The sequence below is a fragment of the Sorex araneus genome, chromosome 5 (assembly GCF_027595985.1).
Source record: "Sorex araneus isolate mSorAra2 chromosome 5, mSorAra2.pri, whole genome shotgun sequence".
NCBI classification, from domain to species: domain Eukaryota; kingdom Metazoa; phylum Chordata; class Mammalia; order Eulipotyphla; family Soricidae; genus Sorex; species Sorex araneus.
The window spans coordinates 178,537,990-178,556,228 of record NC_073306.1 but is presented as its reverse complement, the minus strand read 5'-3'; the positions used below and the strand labels follow the sequence as shown (position 1 = coordinate 178,556,228).

The 18,239-nt window shown below is 39.4% G+C and overlaps 1 protein-coding gene across 1 annotated transcript in view; it reads left to right on the top strand.

Moving 5' to 3' along the window:
* CORIN (corin, serine peptidase) overlaps positions 1–18,239 on the top strand; it is a 246,600-nt gene that overhangs the window by 150,802 nt on the left and 77,559 nt on the right. Inside the window, exon 7 of the mRNA XM_055140495.1 lies at positions 15,380–15,487. Within this exon, the coding sequence (XP_054996470.1) occupies positions 15,380–15,487 (108 nt within the window). The remainder of the gene's footprint in view (positions 1–15,379; positions 15,488–18,239) is intronic.

Below are 18,239 nucleotides of genomic sequence, written 5' to 3'. Positions count from 1 at the left end.
TTTCAAGTTGTGTGACTATAAAGGTCAACTTTATGGAAAGGAACATCTTTCCCTAAGAAGAATGTTCACTTCTGTGAATCATAAAGCCTCAGAGGCAAAGCCTCTTGTTTCTTTATATTTCCTCTGCACCTGATGTGGTGGAGGACCATTAGAGGTTTTAAATGGAGCAGTAAGGGGATTCAGCTTTAATCTGATTCTGTTTTGATTTGATCTGTCAGTGGTGTGTCTGAGACACATTGTACTAGTCTACTTTCACTGGCCAGAAAAAAAATAATTCTACAGATCACATGGATTCAATGGCAGAAATTAACTTTTTCACAAGTTCTAAGGTTGGAAAGTCAAGGTCAATGTCCACTAGTGTTTTGTTTTCCAGTTGAGTGTTAGTTCCTGACTTGAGAACACCTGTCCTGTGTGTTCACCTGACTCCTCAGAGAGAAACGGGGAGACAGAGAGAAATAGTAAGAAGGAGAGTGGAGAGAGAGACAGAGAGACAGACAGAGACAGAGACAGAGACAGACAGCCAAGACACCCAAAACAGACAAACAGACAGATGGATGAAAGAAAACAGAGGGGACTTCTGGTATCTCATCTTCTTCTTTAAAAAAAGAAACTTGGTGGTAGTAGTGGGGGGCTCCCTGTCCCTAGGATACTTGGCCCAGAGGTTCAGACGTCATGGCTTGGTGCTTGAAGGTAACCGGAACCATACCCAGAGTGCTCAGGGAGCCATGCAATGCCAGGGACAAACTCAGGACCTTGTGCATGAAGACATATGCGCCACTCCTGTGAGTCAAGTCCCTGACTCCTCATCTTTGTATAAGGTTACTCGCCGTGTTGGGTTAGAGCCTCATCCTCATGACCACGTTTAACCTTTATCACTTCCTCATAGTCTCTGTGTTCAAACCCTGAGTGCTTCCACATTGAAACTTAGGGAGGATACATTCAAATCGTAGCCAATACTTATTCAAACCATGTTACCTAAACTTCAGTTATATGTTTTTATATTCAGATTTCAACTGTTTTTCTATTCAGTGTGCACCTAGGCAACTTTTTTGCACCTTTCCCCTTTTCTTATAACAAGAGGAAAAATAGTCTCAAGAATACATTGTGGAGGACCAGAGAGATAGTACAGCAGGCAGGGCACTTGCTTTGCTCGTGACCAGCTGGGTTTGATCTCTGGCACCCCATGTGGTCCCCAAGCCCTGCCTGTAGTGATTCCTGAGCTCAGAACCAGGAGTAAGCCCTGAGTACCACTGGGTGTGGCTCCAAAACAAATAAATAGAGTACATTGCAGTATCTGTATCCAAATTAGAACCATGTGCAATTGTGTCCCAATTACTTTTCAGTGATTATATGATCAGTAATAGTGACTCTGAGAAATATTGTATCCTGCTCCCTTTATAAGTTGCTAAACTTTCTAAACTTAAAACTGTCACCCTCAACCAGAGCCTTTTCTGGTTTTCCAGGTGGATCCACTCCTCTTCTATGTTAAGACTTAGAATGTTTAATTGCCATAATTTTTGAAAGGTAGCATATTATGCTAATATTTCAGATCAGTCTTTTCCAAACTGATGTTCCAGTACGTGAGTCCCAGAAATGCTTTAAAATATTTAAGAAATTTGCTTGACAATTTCTACTTGTTATAAAATTATAATACACATTCCTGCCCTAAGGTGCTGAGAAATCCTACAATTAACAAAAGAATACTAACTTTGTTGACATAATATTTTCTCAAAATTATTTTTCCCTCCATATGCTCACTATTATGTATTTATGCATTCATATATTATTTATTATGTGCATTCGTCTAGTTTGCATAATAGCTTGTATTCTATTGAACTTTAGCAAGCCACAATTTTTTTCATAAATGTTTTCATTAATGCATTGGTTTTATTATTTGAAGTTCTCCCTTTGAAAAACATATGGCACATATTTTTACATGAAAAATACTTTTTGTGGGGAGTATAGAGGGCACCTCTGGCAGTGCTTAGAGCTTTCCTTTGGTTCTGTGCTCAGGGATCATTCCTGATAGTGCTTGGAGAACCCTGTGTTGGGCCTGGCAAAACCAGTGTTGGTCACATACAAGACAAATGCTTTACCTCCCATATTATCTCTCCAGCCCCAGAAAACACTTTTATGAGATGAATTTTAAAGTAGAGAGCATTGATGAAAATTTAGGAGAAAATAGCAAAGCGGCTACAATACATATAAACTTGTTCAATAGAATCATATGCAGCTTTTTCATATTTGTGTGTTTTATCTTCCAAATTACGACCCAGGTATCTCACTGTTTAAATTATGTACATGCCTCTCCCCTTAGGGTGAGCTGACACTGACTTTGTCATTATGTTCTTCATTTTCTGCTGCCTTTGTTCCTGCTTACTTCTAAGGAGTAACTTTTCCTAGTGGATGAGTGCAAAAGAAGGAATTACTACTCTGTGGGATACTTAGCAGTGGCCTAGGGGCTGACATTTTATTTAGGAAAATATGAGTTTACCACAAGAACGTATCTCCAAAAGATTCTGGGTTTGGGAGTTGAAGGAATGTTCACCTCGAAAATGCTTGTCTGTAAAAATGATGAGTGAGATCATGAGAGCTTTACAAGCAATTGCTCCTGACCTTCCTAGGCCTCTTGCCTCTGCACATTAGCTGTTAGTGCTTGTGGAATCTTTCAGCACGTGAGCTTAAAGCAGGTGCCTGCCTCCTTTCGTCAGCACCAGACATTGAAAGAAGAGTGTTAAGGCTGAGTTAGGCAGGGACACAATCTAGAGCATAAAAATAGCCCCAGATACTCCCAAGAGGAGAGAAGGAAATTTGCTGGGGACGCTCAGTGAGGAGCAGAAAGATACAGGAAACTTTAAAGGTTCTGGCAGATATAGGAAGATGACAATTTTCCACAGAGATCAGGCATCCCTACATTAGAGACAAAAATATTCTCCTTTTGAGCTCTTGTCTGCTTTTTAAGATGTGGTCAAATTTAGGAGCCGTATATTTTATACAGCTATGCTCAAGACCACTCTCCACACACTTGGACAAACCTCAAGCATGAAGGAACTGACAGGTATGAACCCAGGCATGTGGGACCCAGGGCTAAGATCTCGAAGCCTGCTTGGATAGGGTCTGGGCTTTCTCCACCCAGAACCCCCATTTTCCAGTAGCTTGGCAGTCACACCCACAAACTGCCCCCAGTGCCATGTAATCCCATCAATGGCCAGAAACCAGAGACTATATAGAACAAAGCTCCCGAAAGCGCACGGTCCCAAAGTGGCCACAGGACCTCTTATAGTCTAGCCCACTGATGTGCCTAAAGCAGCACACATGTGTTTGGTTTTAATATACTTGCTTGTATTCTCTGATATACATTCTTTGTTTCTCTTGGAGATCCTGGCAAGCTGCCAAGAGTATCCCACCCACACGGCAGAGCCTGGCAAGCTCCCCGTGGCATGTTGGATATGCCAAAAACAGTACCAATAACAGATCTCATTCCTCTGACCCTGAAAGAGTCTCCAATAATTGGGAAATACGAGTATGGAGAGGCTGCTAAAATCTCAGGGCTGGACGAATGGAGACGTTTCTTGTGCCCACTCAAGCAAATCAATGAACAATGGAATGGCAATGATACAGTGATATTTTATTGAATTGCTTATTAGTTTTTTAAATGATCTTCAAAGAAAGATAGGGAGAGATTTATGATTAATGAGTTTTCTAATCAACTGTTTAAGCACTTTTTATTTTGTTTGATTGAATTATCAGCAGACAAGGTATTATCCCTTTTAAATGGATGCATAGACAAGGTTTAGGGCAATGAATGGATTTCCATTGGTTTAAAGTGTAAGATTTGAAATCAGTCTTGAATGAGTCTTATGTTACTATCATAAAACTATACTGCCTTTAACCTTTCCTTGTCCACAGAAATTCAAATTTAATGACCATCACATTCTGATCATTTACTTTTTTTGGTGGTGAGGAGGGGGTTGGGTCACACCCGGCAATACTCAAAACTTTCTCTGCACTCAGGAATTATTCAGGAATTATTCCTGGTGCGCTCAGGGGACCATATAGGGTGCTGGGAATCTATCTTGGGTGGGTTGCTTGCAAGGCAAATGCCTTACCCAGTATACTATCTTCCCAGCTCTGTATATACTTCTATTGTACTTCTGGAAATAATTGAGTATTATGGAGCTATTGAAGGTTTCTGGGGCTTTCTACTGACATTCTCCCAGATAATTTTTTCCTCTTTATCATTCTTGTTGTATTTTGGTTTGGGATCACACTCAGATATGCTTACTTCTGACTCTGAGCTCAGGGATTGCTTCTGGCAAGGCTCTGGGTACCACATTGGTTATCCTGAGATTGGATTGAACACAGGTTAGCCTCGTACAAGACAAGTGCCCTAACCATTGCACTATAGCTTTGGCCCCTATTTATCATTTTTTTTTGGCTTTTCGGATCACACCCAGCGATGCACAGGGCTTACTCCTGGCTCTACATTCAGGAATTACTCCTGACGGTGCTGGGGGACCATATGGGATGCTGGGAATCGAACCCGGGTTGGCCGCATGCAAGGCAAATGCCCTACCCGCTGTGCTATCGTTCCAGCCCCCCTATTTATCATTCTTTTCATGAGTATTTGTTGAATGAACAGATTTCCAACCAACTAGAATCTGCTTTATAGTGTACTAAAATTGGAGAATGAGGGCTGGAGAAATAATACAGCAGGTAGCACACCTGCCTTTCGTAGGGCTAACCTGGGTTTGAACCCTGACATCTCATATGGTCTCCTAAGTGTTCCCTGAGCACAGAGCTAGAAGTAAGCCTTGAGTATTGCCAGGTGAGATTACAAAACAGACAAAAAAATTAAAAATAGAAGTCTTTTTTGTTTTTTAAATTCTTAGTGCAATGGCTTTCAGCAGGCTACTTCTTTAACCTTTCTTTCCTCAACAAGGCTGAGACTACACATCTGCATGTCTGAGCATCCCTGCTTGCAGTGTTTTTAGTTCAGTTGCTCCATCCAGAGGTGACATACAGGATAAATAACTTTGCAAAGCTCCCTTCGTCCCACCCCTGGTGATTGTACTGTAGAGCCAGATTTCCAACCACCAAACTGGAATGTCTGGTGCGTCTTCTATTTCTAACATTCTATAATATTTTTATTCTATTACCAGATCCTGGAGTGGTACTGGGCACACAATGGGTGTTTTCAAACACTTTATACCACTTGAAACCATTGTTAGATTCTTTGGGAAATAATTTGCTCTGAATATTTTATAGAGTTGATTAGCTTCCTTGACTACTTATACTAAGGATAGAACTGAGTAATAATCAGTATTAGTGATTAGTAATAAAAATAATTAAGTCAGATTGCCTAGGTTCCAATTTCTTCATTACCATTTCCTATCTGTGAACTTGGGCAAATGCTTAATCTTTCTTTGCTTGTTTCTTCAACAGGAAATGAAAGCAATGTCAGTGACTATTGCTAAATTTATGGTACAGAATGAGTCATTTATAAAATACAGACAGGGGGTTGGCAGGTATTAGCTCTTAAGTAGTTTTTGTCGTCATACGATTATGATTCTTATTGGTATCCGTCTCCATTCACATACACCCCACCTGCTACACAGGGGTGGTACACCACAGCTGGCACACGACCTACTGTTGTTCACCCAGCACATTCAAATTATGTACCTCAATGTGCTGACCCACCATGAACAACACCAGCACATGCCATGGCCCACTAGCAGAGCAGACAGACGTGTGCAATCCATACCGGAACACACCTGGAACACCAAGTTCAGTGGCATGAAAGGAAGAACTATACATCTGGATTCCATGGGACAATACCTATGCAAAGCCATTCCTATAAGACCAGCACAGGCAGTAGAGTTGACTCAAACACAGTTATAAACTCTGCTTATAGAGAACTGGGAAAAATGGGGAGAAGGGGAGTATGCTCTAAGTTACATCATACAAAGTTCCCAAAAAGGACTAGAAAGTTGACATAGTCAAAGTAGCTGATGAAATGTTCAAAGTCATGGTTATAAAGGTTTTCATTGGATGAGAAAACAAATTGATGGATAGAAAGTTATAGGTCCAAAAAGAAATTAGAGACTTGAAGAATACAGTACTACAACTGAAAAAGTACAATAGAAAATCTAATATTGGGAGCTGGAGCAATAGCACAGCGGGTAGGGCGTTTGCCTTGCACCCGGCCAACCAAGGTTCGATTCCCAGCATCCCATATGGTCCCACGAGCACTGCCAGGAGTAATTCCTGAGTGCAGAGCCAGGAGTAACCCTTGTGCATAGCTGGGTGTGACCCAAAAAGCAAAAAAAAAGTCTAATATTTTTCTGACTAAAGTGAAGAAACAGATAAGTAACTGGAAGACATCTGGTTAAAAAAAAAACGGAATAATATTCACTAAAATAGTCCCTGAACAAGAAGTAAAAAGGGCCAGAAAAAATGATTTAAGGAAATAATGACGGAAAATATCCCTAACCTGAGGGAACGGTCATCAGGTATAGAAAGCCTAAAGAGTTCCAAATAGGACTCCCCCTCCTGACAAGACACATTACAATTTAAAAGGCAAAAGTTAAAGATATAGAGAAGCTCTTAAAATAAATTATAGAAGAGCACGAGTTTAGAGCATTCAGCAGACTTTTCAGAAAAAAATTTAGGGTCCAGCAGAAAATATGGCATGACATTCATAAAGTTCTAAGAGCAAAACTATTTCAACTAGAAATTGTTTACCCAGTAAGGTCAGTCTTCAGAACTATAGGAAAATGAAAAGACACTCAGATAAACAAAAGCTAACTTGGTGTTTTAAGAAATTTTAAGGGCACTTTCTTTTCAAGGCCTTGAACATGTTTTCCTTTTTTTCTCACCCTTCATGCCTTTCCAAGCATATTTCATTCACAAAAATGAACTTGCTTCACTAACAAAAGAGGAAAAGTAATATATAAGAGATTCTTCAAAGTGGAAAAAAATGGCACTAAGCAGGAAACACCGAAAAAAAAAGCTGCATGAGAAAATGTAATTATACAGTAAAAGTATATTAATGACCAATAAAGTAAGCATAAGGATTAGAAGGCAGAACTAGTAAAGCTAACTCGAGTAACAATCTTATAACAAGAGTTACAGATAATATAGAAGTGTAAAACTAGACATCAAAACTTTAAAACTTTGGTGAAAATGTGTGAAAAATGTAGTTAGGAAATATGTTCAAAGTTAAGGAATTATCAGTCCAACAGAATGTCATACACACATGATGTTCCAAGGGGGAAAATGTCAGAGAAAAAAAAAGTACCATATGATTTCACTTAAGTATGGAATCTAAAAGCACCCAACTCATATAAACACAGAAAAGATGGGGGTTGGTTGCCAAACATGGAGGGAAAGGAGGAGGAAATGAATGAAAGTAATCAAAGTTACACAATGTAATTATAGCTTAAATCCATTCTGGTATGTCACGTAAAGCGTGATAATGGTCATTAACATACCATATTGTGTACTTTGAGAGTTGCTTGGAGAGTCAAAGTTAGAAGTTCTCATCATAAGGAAGCAATTGTAACTATGAGGCTGCATGACCTGAACGTACAATAAATGTTTATAATCTATAAAGGCATTATGCTGTACACCTTAAACAGCACAATATTCTTTTTTTAAATTTATTCTTTTATTGAATCACCATGTGGAAAATTACAAAGCTTTCAGGCTTAAGTCCCAGTTATACAATGCTCAAACACCCATCCCTTTACCAGTGCACATATTCCACCACCAAAAATCACAGTATACCTCCCCCACCCCCCACCTCCACAGCCCCTCACCCCGCCTGTGTAAATTTCACTTTACTTTCACTTTACTTTGATTACATTCAATATTTCAACAAAAAAAACCTCACTATTTTTATTTGGAGTTTCTCCCCCCTAAAGTCAGACCTGCTGAAAAGGAAGCATTTGATAATCTGTTTTCCATTGCTGAGAATGAAGAGATATGAGGTCAAGCGGCCACACTAGCAGCCGCACAGTTTTGGATTTCTGTATTTTAGTAACTAATTCCAGAGAAATATCTGCCAGAATATGCATCATTGCAAGCTTGTACCTCTCAGCTACTTTATATTCCATATATGAGTACAACCTTTCTATGTCTGTCTCTTTCTTTCTGACTCATTACACTCAACATGACACTCTCCATGTTGATCCACTTATAACAGCACAATATTCTATGCCAATTTTAACCTATGAAACTGGAGGGGGGTCGATCAAATGTAATATACATTAACTATATATACTAAAATGTATCTAACTAGATTTGAATACTGTAAAAATGCTTACATCAACAAAATTAACTTACATTTAATTTTAAAAGAATGTCTTCTATACTGAAGAAGATTCAGGTGTTAAAATTTTCACTTTTATTTTATGGAAATCTGTTTATACTGAATCCTTAAAGCTATTGAACATTCCTGAATTTGGAATTCTATGTGAAGTGTCTTTTAGAGAGCCAGTAAATAGATTGTTAAGATGTGACATTTCTCCATGAGTCTTTTGTTCTAATCAAGGAAATAATGTATAAACAAGGAGATCATTTCATATGGAATTCTACTATATTAATAGAAGAGCTTTGTCACCGGGTCTAATGAGATGACTGTAAACACAGATGGGAATGGAGAAGGAAGCAGGATCACTAAGAGTTGAAAAGAGAGAAGGGAAGAGATGGGGTGGAAGCCAGGCCCAGGATGGAGGTGGTGCTGGATATTGGAGAACAGTGATTCCCAATTGGTGCAGTTTTGCCCAGGTAAGGGGAGTGGGGAGATAGTTTCCAATATATGCATACATATTTGTCTGAACTTTGGAGGTTTGGGGATGGAAACTACAGGGACTTAGTTCACAAAGGCCAGGAAGGATGCTAAACATCCTACAATGCACAGGATATCCCTCACTATTACTCAGTCCAAAATGTCTATAAGAGGGGTCAAAGCGATAGTATGGTGGGTAAGACACTTACTTGCTTTGTACGTATTTGACCCATGTTCCATCCCTCGTACCACACATGGTCCTCCAATCCTGCCAGGAGTGATCCCTGAGTACAGAGCCGGGAGTAATCCCCGAGCACCACCAGATATAGCCCACCTCCCCACTCTACCCTCCCCTCCAAAACAGCCTCAAACAAAACTCCCACAAAAAATGTCAAAAGGAAAATGGAGAGGAAACTTCCTATAGTGCACCAAGTTTAATAGTCAGGAGCACAAAAGGAGTCAAGAAGCCTGGTTTCTTCTGAAAGCTTGGATGCTAATGAGCTAAGAAAACGTATGCAAACCATTTAATACTCTCAGGTCACTGCAAAATGAAGAGTTTGTGGGTAGCCGCGAGCACCATATTTGAATGTATGTTGAGGCTGCACATTGATACGAATACACTCATAGAGCCTGATGTGAATTCAGCAAGCCGAGAGAAATTCTCCACACAAGATTTCAGCTTCTTAGCTTTCCCCTTTAGTGATAATTTTGAGAGAATAATTAGGAATGCATAATATTTAGTTGAAATACATCGAATCTTAGAAATAAGACTTTGTATTAAGCTCCCATGAAGAAATAAGAAGCTGTATCTGAAAAATATCTACCTTATAGGTTATAAAAAATTATGCTTGCATTGAACAAGAAAATCACAGCAAGCCACTTTTGAAAATTTTAATTTGTTGGCCCCAAATTCCACTGACAGCATCCTTTTCAGTTCAAATAAACATTTATTCAAATAAAAGGAAACACTGTAATCTTTGCTATTTGCTTCATATTTCTGGCTTTGCAGTGCCTCTGGTTAAAAGTTTGTGTATTTATTATTCACACAGACCTTAGTGAGGTAACAAGTTGTTTTCCAAATGCAGTTAATTTTATGTCTAACCTCTGAAAACAGCTTCTAACTCTGCAAATCATAACAGTGGAAAACTGAATCTGCACCTGCATAAATAGTGAAGACTTTTTTTAAATGCTTGAATGTCTTGAATAAGTATTTTAATAAATAACAGCATTATTTTTAAAAAGTATCTCCAACTAGACATGTTTCAATGAATGATTAGGGGATTCCAGAGAGGACTCACAGGACACATGAAGTTTTGGAAAATTTTAGTGTAATCTCATGTTAATCAGATTCTACAAGGAGTATTTTCTGAGCACCAAGCTGGAAGTCACTCCTGCGTGCTGCTAGGTGTGACTCCCAAACCAAAATCCAAATCCCTTCAAATCAAAGGAGTATTGAATTCTCAGAAAAACCGTCAGAAAAAGAGAAATGTACTGCTTTCAAAAATTGACTCATAGGGTCTAAAACTTATCATCAGGAACTCAAGTACTTGACACCGAGGATCAAATTGAGAAGCCTGGTTGTTGCTGATTCTTATACTCTGATTCCCAAGCTCTTACAAGAGTAATTTAGATTAAAACCTAACAATAAAAATTGAAAAGACATTCTACAACCTTCCAAGGAAGTACATGCATCTTAATGCACAATTCTCCTAAGTTGACTCTGGGTGGACAAGATGCCTGATGTCACAAACTTGCTCCTCTGAGCTACCAAGTGTATAGCAGTGCAAATAAGGTTTGGAGTTAGTTCTCTGTGGTGAATGGGAAGGCAAAGTTCCATCTTGGTGAGCACTGGGGGCGTCTCTTTTCAGTTCTTATATATTCTCTTTTGGCAATTATTCACATTTGAAAATTATATAACTGAGAGAAAATGAAAAAAAGTACTCGTAAATTTCTCTGTGTGTACAAGTGTGAGCATATGTGAATGCAGGTTACGTGTTTGTAACCTGTTCATCTTCCTAAAGGCACTCAACAGAGGACATCTCAGTTCATTTCTAAAGTAGTGTTGCTCTAAAAGGATCCAAGTAACCACTTTTTCATACATATTAGTTTTCTCACTTTCCTTTCCATTGTTGCCATTATCCAGTGTGGTGACCTGGGTTACATCCATCCTTGTTTGTGGTGCTCACACACACCTGGCTGTGGTTCTTCTGAGGTCACACACTCTGTGGAAGCATCTGGAACCCAAAGAGCGAAGGCGTGGGTCTGTGATTGGAGAAGCTGATGAGTTCACTAGGGATTGTACTCTTGACCTCTTGTTTGCCAGGCTGGCATTTTTGCTACTGAAACTTCTCCTAGGCTCATTTTCAGTTTAAACACCTTTCCAAATAATTCTCTTTGAAACTAATAATTTTATGAAATGATTCATAAAAAGAGCAAATATAGATATATATACATATATTACTGTATCACTGTCATCCCGTTGCTCATCGATTTACTCAAGCAAGCGCCAGTAACGTCTCCATTGTGAGACTTGCTGATACTGTTTTTGGCATATGTGATACGCCAAGGGTAGCTTCTTGCCAGGCTCTGATGTATGTATTTAGGTATACATATATATATATATATATATATATATATATATATAGACATGGGTAGAAGTTTAGCTAAGCAACACCCAAGACTTTGAGAAATGAATTTTCATTGTTTTTCAATGCTTATAGTAAACAGGCATAAGAGACACCCCACTCTAGTTGTATAAGATATATGTGTCTGCTTGAAGATAAACAACTAACTGCAGTTCAGAAGATTCGATATTGACCACTATGTTCCTGAACTTCATTAGCCACATAGACTGATTTTCAAATATGCCCCCAATGCTTACCTCTTTCCTTTGTTCTAATTTCCGCCATTTGAAAAAAGCTGACTCTTTCATTGCACTCACTTTGCTGAAATTTTGTCCATCTTTCAGGATTTCTTTCCAGCCTTATGAAAATAATTTTCTGCATGCGGCTAACCCGGTTTCAATCCTTAGCATCCCACATGGTCCCCTTAGCACTGCTAGGAGTTAAGCACTGCGTGGAGAGCCAGGAATAACTCCTGAGCATGACTGAGTGAGGTCCGAAAACAAAAATGCAACCCCCCCAAAAAAGAAATTATTTTACATTCTTTGCTTTAAATAAGGGAAAATGCAATGCAAACTTAATTTCTGCATCTTTATCTATGTCAGTTTTAAACATCTTAAATAATTCATTGAGGCATATTTACACATCACAACTTAAGTTTTAGTGTCCTAGAGTTGTGCAACCATCTCTGTCACCACAAATCCATTTCTACAACAGTTTTATTTTCTGCCACAAATTCTCTCTGACTTCGTTTAAGTCTGCTTTCATGCCTATTTCTCCATTTAAAGATAATCACAGCATCAATTTGTCTCTCAAATTTTTTTCTCTAGAAATTTCCAAGGAGGATCACACAACATGAACCTGCTTATTTTTTGTTTTTATTATTTTATTTAGCATGTTACATCTGTCAGTAATTCAATACTTCAATGGCTGTTGGTATTCCACAGTTTGAGTTTACAATCCATTGTTCACTGGTAGCTGAACTTTCAGATTGTTTCTAATTTGGGGGCTATTATGAATAAGGCTACTATAAATATTGGCATGCAATTTGTAAGACTATGTTTCATGGTACTTAGATGGATTTCTTAGGGTAATTTTAATTAATTTTGGGGGCAGTGTTACGTTTTCTTTGTTTTGTTTTTGTCTTGGGTTTTCACCCAGAAGAACATGCAGTGCAAGGCATTGACTCCTCCTCTGGCCTGTGAAGCATGCCCTAACCCACTGAGCTACCTCTCCATGTCACTGTCACTGTCATCCCGTTGCTCATCGATTTGCTCGAGCAGGCACCAGTAATATCTCTCATTGAGAGACTTATTGTCACTGTTTTTGGCATATCCAATACGCATGGGTAGCTTGCCAGGCTCTGCCTCTCGGGCTCGATACTCTCGGTAGCTTGCTGGGCTCTCTGAGAGGGACAGAGGAATCGAACTCAGGTCGGCAGTGTGAAAGACAAACGCCCAACCGCTGTGCTATTGCTCCAGCTCATCTCTCCATGTGGTGTTGGGTATTGAAACCAGATCTTCACACGTGAGGCTCACACCCTACCATTGAGCCACCTCCCTGCTCCATCCTGGATAGATTTCTAAGAATGGAATTGAGTCATATACTAAGGTTATAGTTACCATTTGTTTTTTGTTTTGTTTTGTTTTTGCTTTTTGGGTCACACCCGGCAATGCACAGGGGTCACTCTTGGCTCATGCACTCAGGAATTACTCCTGGCGGTGCTCGAGGGACCATATGGGATGCTGGGACCCGAAGCCGGGTGGGCCACGTGCAAGGCAAACGCCCTACCCGCTGTGCTATTGCTCCAGCCCCACCATTTGTTTTTTTAATGAATCACCATGGGATATTATTACAGACTTATAAACTTTCGTGCTTACGTTTCAGTCAAACAATGATTGAGTACCCATCCCTTCACAAGTGCCCATTTTTAAAAGTAGTTTTTCAAACTATTCTCCAAAATAGCATTGTGAAATTATATTCCCACCAGCTATATACATGCATTTCAGTTTCTCAGAATTGTTTTCAATCACTTATATTTTCAGTCTTTTTATTATAGTCATTTTTAGAGGATATGCATTCTGTGATTACAAGAATCACTCCTACAGAGCACCAATTTATTAGTCATTTGTGTCTTTCAGTCTTTTTCATGTTTGTAATTGGGTTGTTTGTGGTACTGTTTAGTGTATACTGCAGAAGAGATAGATCAATGGGTTGGAGTACACATTACTTACAGAAAGAAGGCCCAATTCAATACCCTTCACCACATGGTCTGTTATGTACAACGAGGAGTGACCCTTGCACACAGAGCCAGGAGAAACCAACAAATACCACTGGGTATGGCCAAAACCTTTTTCCTCCCTGCCCCTGCCAAAAGGAGTTCTATACATACTCTGAATATAAGTCCTTTAAAGATACATACATAAACATACATATATAGAAGTTGAAAATATTTTTAGAATATTGACTTATCTTTGCATATTATTAATGAAGTATTCTGAAGTACAAACATTTTTACTTTAATAATCTGTAATATCCAAGAATTGTTTGCTTACCACAGGTCATAAACAATATTTTATATTTTCTGAGAACTTTATAATGTTGGCTCTTGTTTTTTGTTCTCAACTGTACTCAGGATCTGTGCTAGGGACTACTGGAACTGCTGATTATATGTTATGTGCTTTGACCCACATTAGATGCTAGGACCACTGGGACTAAAGTCAAGTGGTGCTGAGTGGAGGATTTGGTGCTAGAGATTGAACTTGGAGTTTTGTTCATGCCAGGCATGTGCTCCATTCTTTAAAGCCACATAGGTCTTATTTTTTAAGTCTGTAAATGAGCGTAAAACATTCATTTAAAAGCATACACAGTTGGCTTCAGAATGATAGTACAGCGGGTAAGGTGTTTGTCTTGCACATGGCTGACTCAGGTTTGATCCCCAGCATCCCTGGCATCCTATATGGTACTCCAAGCACTACCAGGAGTAATTCCTGAGACCAGAGCCAGGAATAGCCCCTGAACATTGCCAGGTGTGGCCCACCCACCCCTCCCCCGAAAATGTTATATACATACCTATTTTCCTCATAGTGCTAAGTAAAATGAAAACAACCTAAACGCCCAACAAACTGATTAGTGGATCAAGACACACATTACAATACAACTCAACAATAAGAAAAGATGGAACCTTGCCTTTAGTTACAGTTTGGATGGAACTAGAGAGGAGAGTGTTTTACTAAGTGAATTAAGTCAGGGGAAGATGGACCAGTGCTTGATAATCTAATTCACATGTGATATATGAAAAAAACAAAGCAAGGGAACTGACCGTGTGCAGTGAAGACAGGTCCTTAGACCTTGATGACAGAACTGCATCTACCAAGTAGGGATAATGTGAGGTAGGTCAGCTTGAGTGACTCAGGGAAAGTTTTGGACACTTTCGTGGGAGTAGAAATACAGTAACTTTATACATCAACAGCATAAACATTAACCCTATTTTAAACCATGCTCCCTCAATAATCTGTCACTGTCACTGTCATCCCATTGCTCATCGATTTTCTCAAGTGGGCACCAGTAATATCTCCATTGTGAGACTTGTTACTGTTTTTGGCATATCAGATATGCCATGGGGAGCTTGCCAGGCTCTGCCGTGCGGGCGAGATACTCTCTCTAGCTTGCTGGGCTCTCTGAGAGGGGCAGAGGACTTCTCACCTCAATAATAATGAAGTTTAAAGAATAATAAAGTGGCATGGATGATTAGGGGCCAAGTCTGGATTCTTCAGTAATTTGTTGCATGCTTTTCAGTTAGCCTTCAGATCTCTCTACACCATGTTTTTGCCTGTAAAACAACAAATGTGGACCAGATTACCATTATGATTTTTCTCCCTTGAATATGCTTCTTTGGTAAAAGGAAGTATGACTACAATGTTCTGTTCTGTTCAAATGACACAGCAGGTCGTTCTTTTATTTGCAGATTGCAGTAAGAATCTGTTTCACTGCCACACAGGCAAGTGCCTTAATTACAGCCTTGTATGTGATGGCTATGATGACTGTGGGGATCTGAGCGATGAACAGAACTGCGGTAAGTAACACCATTTCCCTGCATATTTTCATTTGAAGTTGCAGAAAATTATATCCAAGAGTTTATAGTACATTGTTTGTTAATATGGTTATCAGGTTCCATTACCAAAAAGCTGGTTTCTTAATTTTTAAAGAGAAAGGTGTATTTTTTTAGGTTTTGTTTTGTTTAAATTACTAATCTTAGTAAGGTCTTCAACATTGCCCTGTCACCTCTAGATATATCTACAAGATTTCTACTCAGAAAATGATAAAGAAGCAGATAAAATTGTTCATGTGTTAATTGTTTTTATCTGTGAAAGTGTTATTTTCCCCCTCGTTTGAACCAGTGGCATGTTTAGAGTTTGTAGACATATATATTGTCTGTACCTGATCTTCTAAATACATGTCACCATAGATCAATCCTTCATTTTACAAATACTGCAAGAACTTCTTCTGTGGTAAAGACACCAGAGGCTAGAATAGCTCTTTTGTTTATAGACAGAAGCAGGTATTTTCTTTAAAGGGAAAGGACGTATCTCTCAAAGAGCTATGTACTATCCCGAATGCCATCTTGTGAGTTAAAACCAGCAAAAATTCCTTTGGATAATTTATCTTTGGTTTGTCATTAGCTTTAGGATTTTAGGTTGTATATTACTAGTGACATAGGAATCTGTCATATGAACAAAAGGTCATGCTGGATGAAGAGGAAAGCAGAGCTAAAGAGGCGAGTCAGTGTCCAGCGCTAGGGGATATTGAAGGGGATGCTGGGAAAGGATCAGGAATATGATTAGTGGGACACTTTGAAGTAGCGATGTAAGAAATGACTTTACTGTTGGAAACTGGGTAGGTTTTAGAATCACCTCTTAGCTTGATTTTCTGATATCCACATGAACATTAGAAGAAGTATAGGCAAATCATCTCATAGGCCACTAGATAGTGATAGATGATGAGTCTGAGGACAAAAAATGAGAGGCAATTATATCTGTGGACATCATAACATTTGTAGCTGTAAGAGACCTTGAAGTTCCATCTGTTCCAATGCCTGATTTTACTGACGAAATAATGGAGAGAAGATAGTAAAAAGTTGGAGAAAGGGGTCAAGGATAATGACTTGAGATAGTCAAGGGCTGAAAGAGTTGGTAGAGAAGGCCAAGATATAGTTGCTATATGAAAATGATTGCTCTGACCACTTAGAATAATTCATTTGAAGGTAGAAGAATATTATGAACTTGACTCTTTTAAAGTGACTTTGACCAGATCTAATGGCAACTACTACAACATCCCCTCACTCCAGTCCAGTCTCTGCCCCAGCTGTTCATCTTTAGCAGACTGACTAGTGACTCTTCTGGTCCTTGCCCAAACATTCTACTACCATGTCTTTATTCTCTTTGCACTTCATGTTCCTTATATTTTTCTTTATTCCTCCAATATGTCCTTTAAGGTCCAGGAATCCTCTAGGAGACCATGTCAGTGGCGCTGTTAATAGAAGTGTATTATAGTTCCTTATGATTGAACCTGTTGTTCACATATATCCCAAAGGTTGCTTGTATTAAAGTTATCCCTTTTACTTCCTTATTGTCTACAAGAAACTAAAAACAACAATAACAACAAAAACAACAAAAAGGCCACATAGAATCTCCTCTCTCTGAAAAGAAGCATCACTTGCTTATCTCCCTCACCCACACACTCTTGGCCCCAGTGAATATGTATGTTAGGATAGTGATTATGTATATGATAAAAAGCATAATGAAAAAAAGTATTTTGTATTGCTTTACCAGGAATTCTTTTGATGTAGGTAGGTAGATAGGAAAAGGCCCTGGACAATAAAAGGGTCAACAAAAATTCTGGGAGGAAAATTCCAGGGCTGATCCACCTTGTGGATATGGATAAGACTTTGAGCGGTGGACCCCGAGGAGATTGGACCCCTCCCCATGAAATAAATTTGTCATATTCCCTCGGATCTCTCCTTCAATCTAATTAACAATCTAATTAACTTCAGTGATTTGGCCCAAAGAAGACCATCACCACTCCCAACCTCCCTGGTGACCTTCTTAGCAATGGACTTTTACCTGAGAAGAAGTTCCATGTGGGGGAAGGTTGGAGAAACCCTATAAAAGCCACCTTGAACAAAGGAAGGTCTCACATATGCTGCCCGAGCCCATGTACTGCTTGTGCCCATGTGGCCGAGCATATGTGTCTCCTGAGCACATGTGCCACCTGCATTTCCCCTCTTGAGATGTGTACCTTCTTGCTTTCATGTCTAATACTAGGATGTGTGTAGGGGCTCTCCCCACCCTGGGAGAAGCCCATGTCCTCTCTTGAGTGCATTACTCTCTCTCTCTCTCTCTCTCTCTCACTCACTCACTCACTCACTCACTCACTCACTCACTCTCATTCTTTCCCTCTCCACACCTTAAAAAACCTCCAAATAAAATCTTTTTACTTCACTGCTTGCTTACTCCTTAAATTCATTTCTGTGAGGCGAGACAAGAACCCAGTAACCCTGGGTCATGCGTGGCAGAGGCAGTTGGGGAGAAAGTGACCGTCTTTCTCCTCCCCGCTTCATATAAGTCACCTGTGGGGGCCCACCGACATCACTTTCAAATATGAGTTACTTATCAAGAGAGTTTATAAACAGCATCAATTAAGAAATCCTCACAACTAGCCATTTTTTTCTCCATTGGTGCAAAGAGAGTCACACAATGTGACTGGGATGCATGGAAGCTGCTTTGTTTCTCCAAGGCAAGTGTTTCTCCAAACGTGGCGGTGGGAGG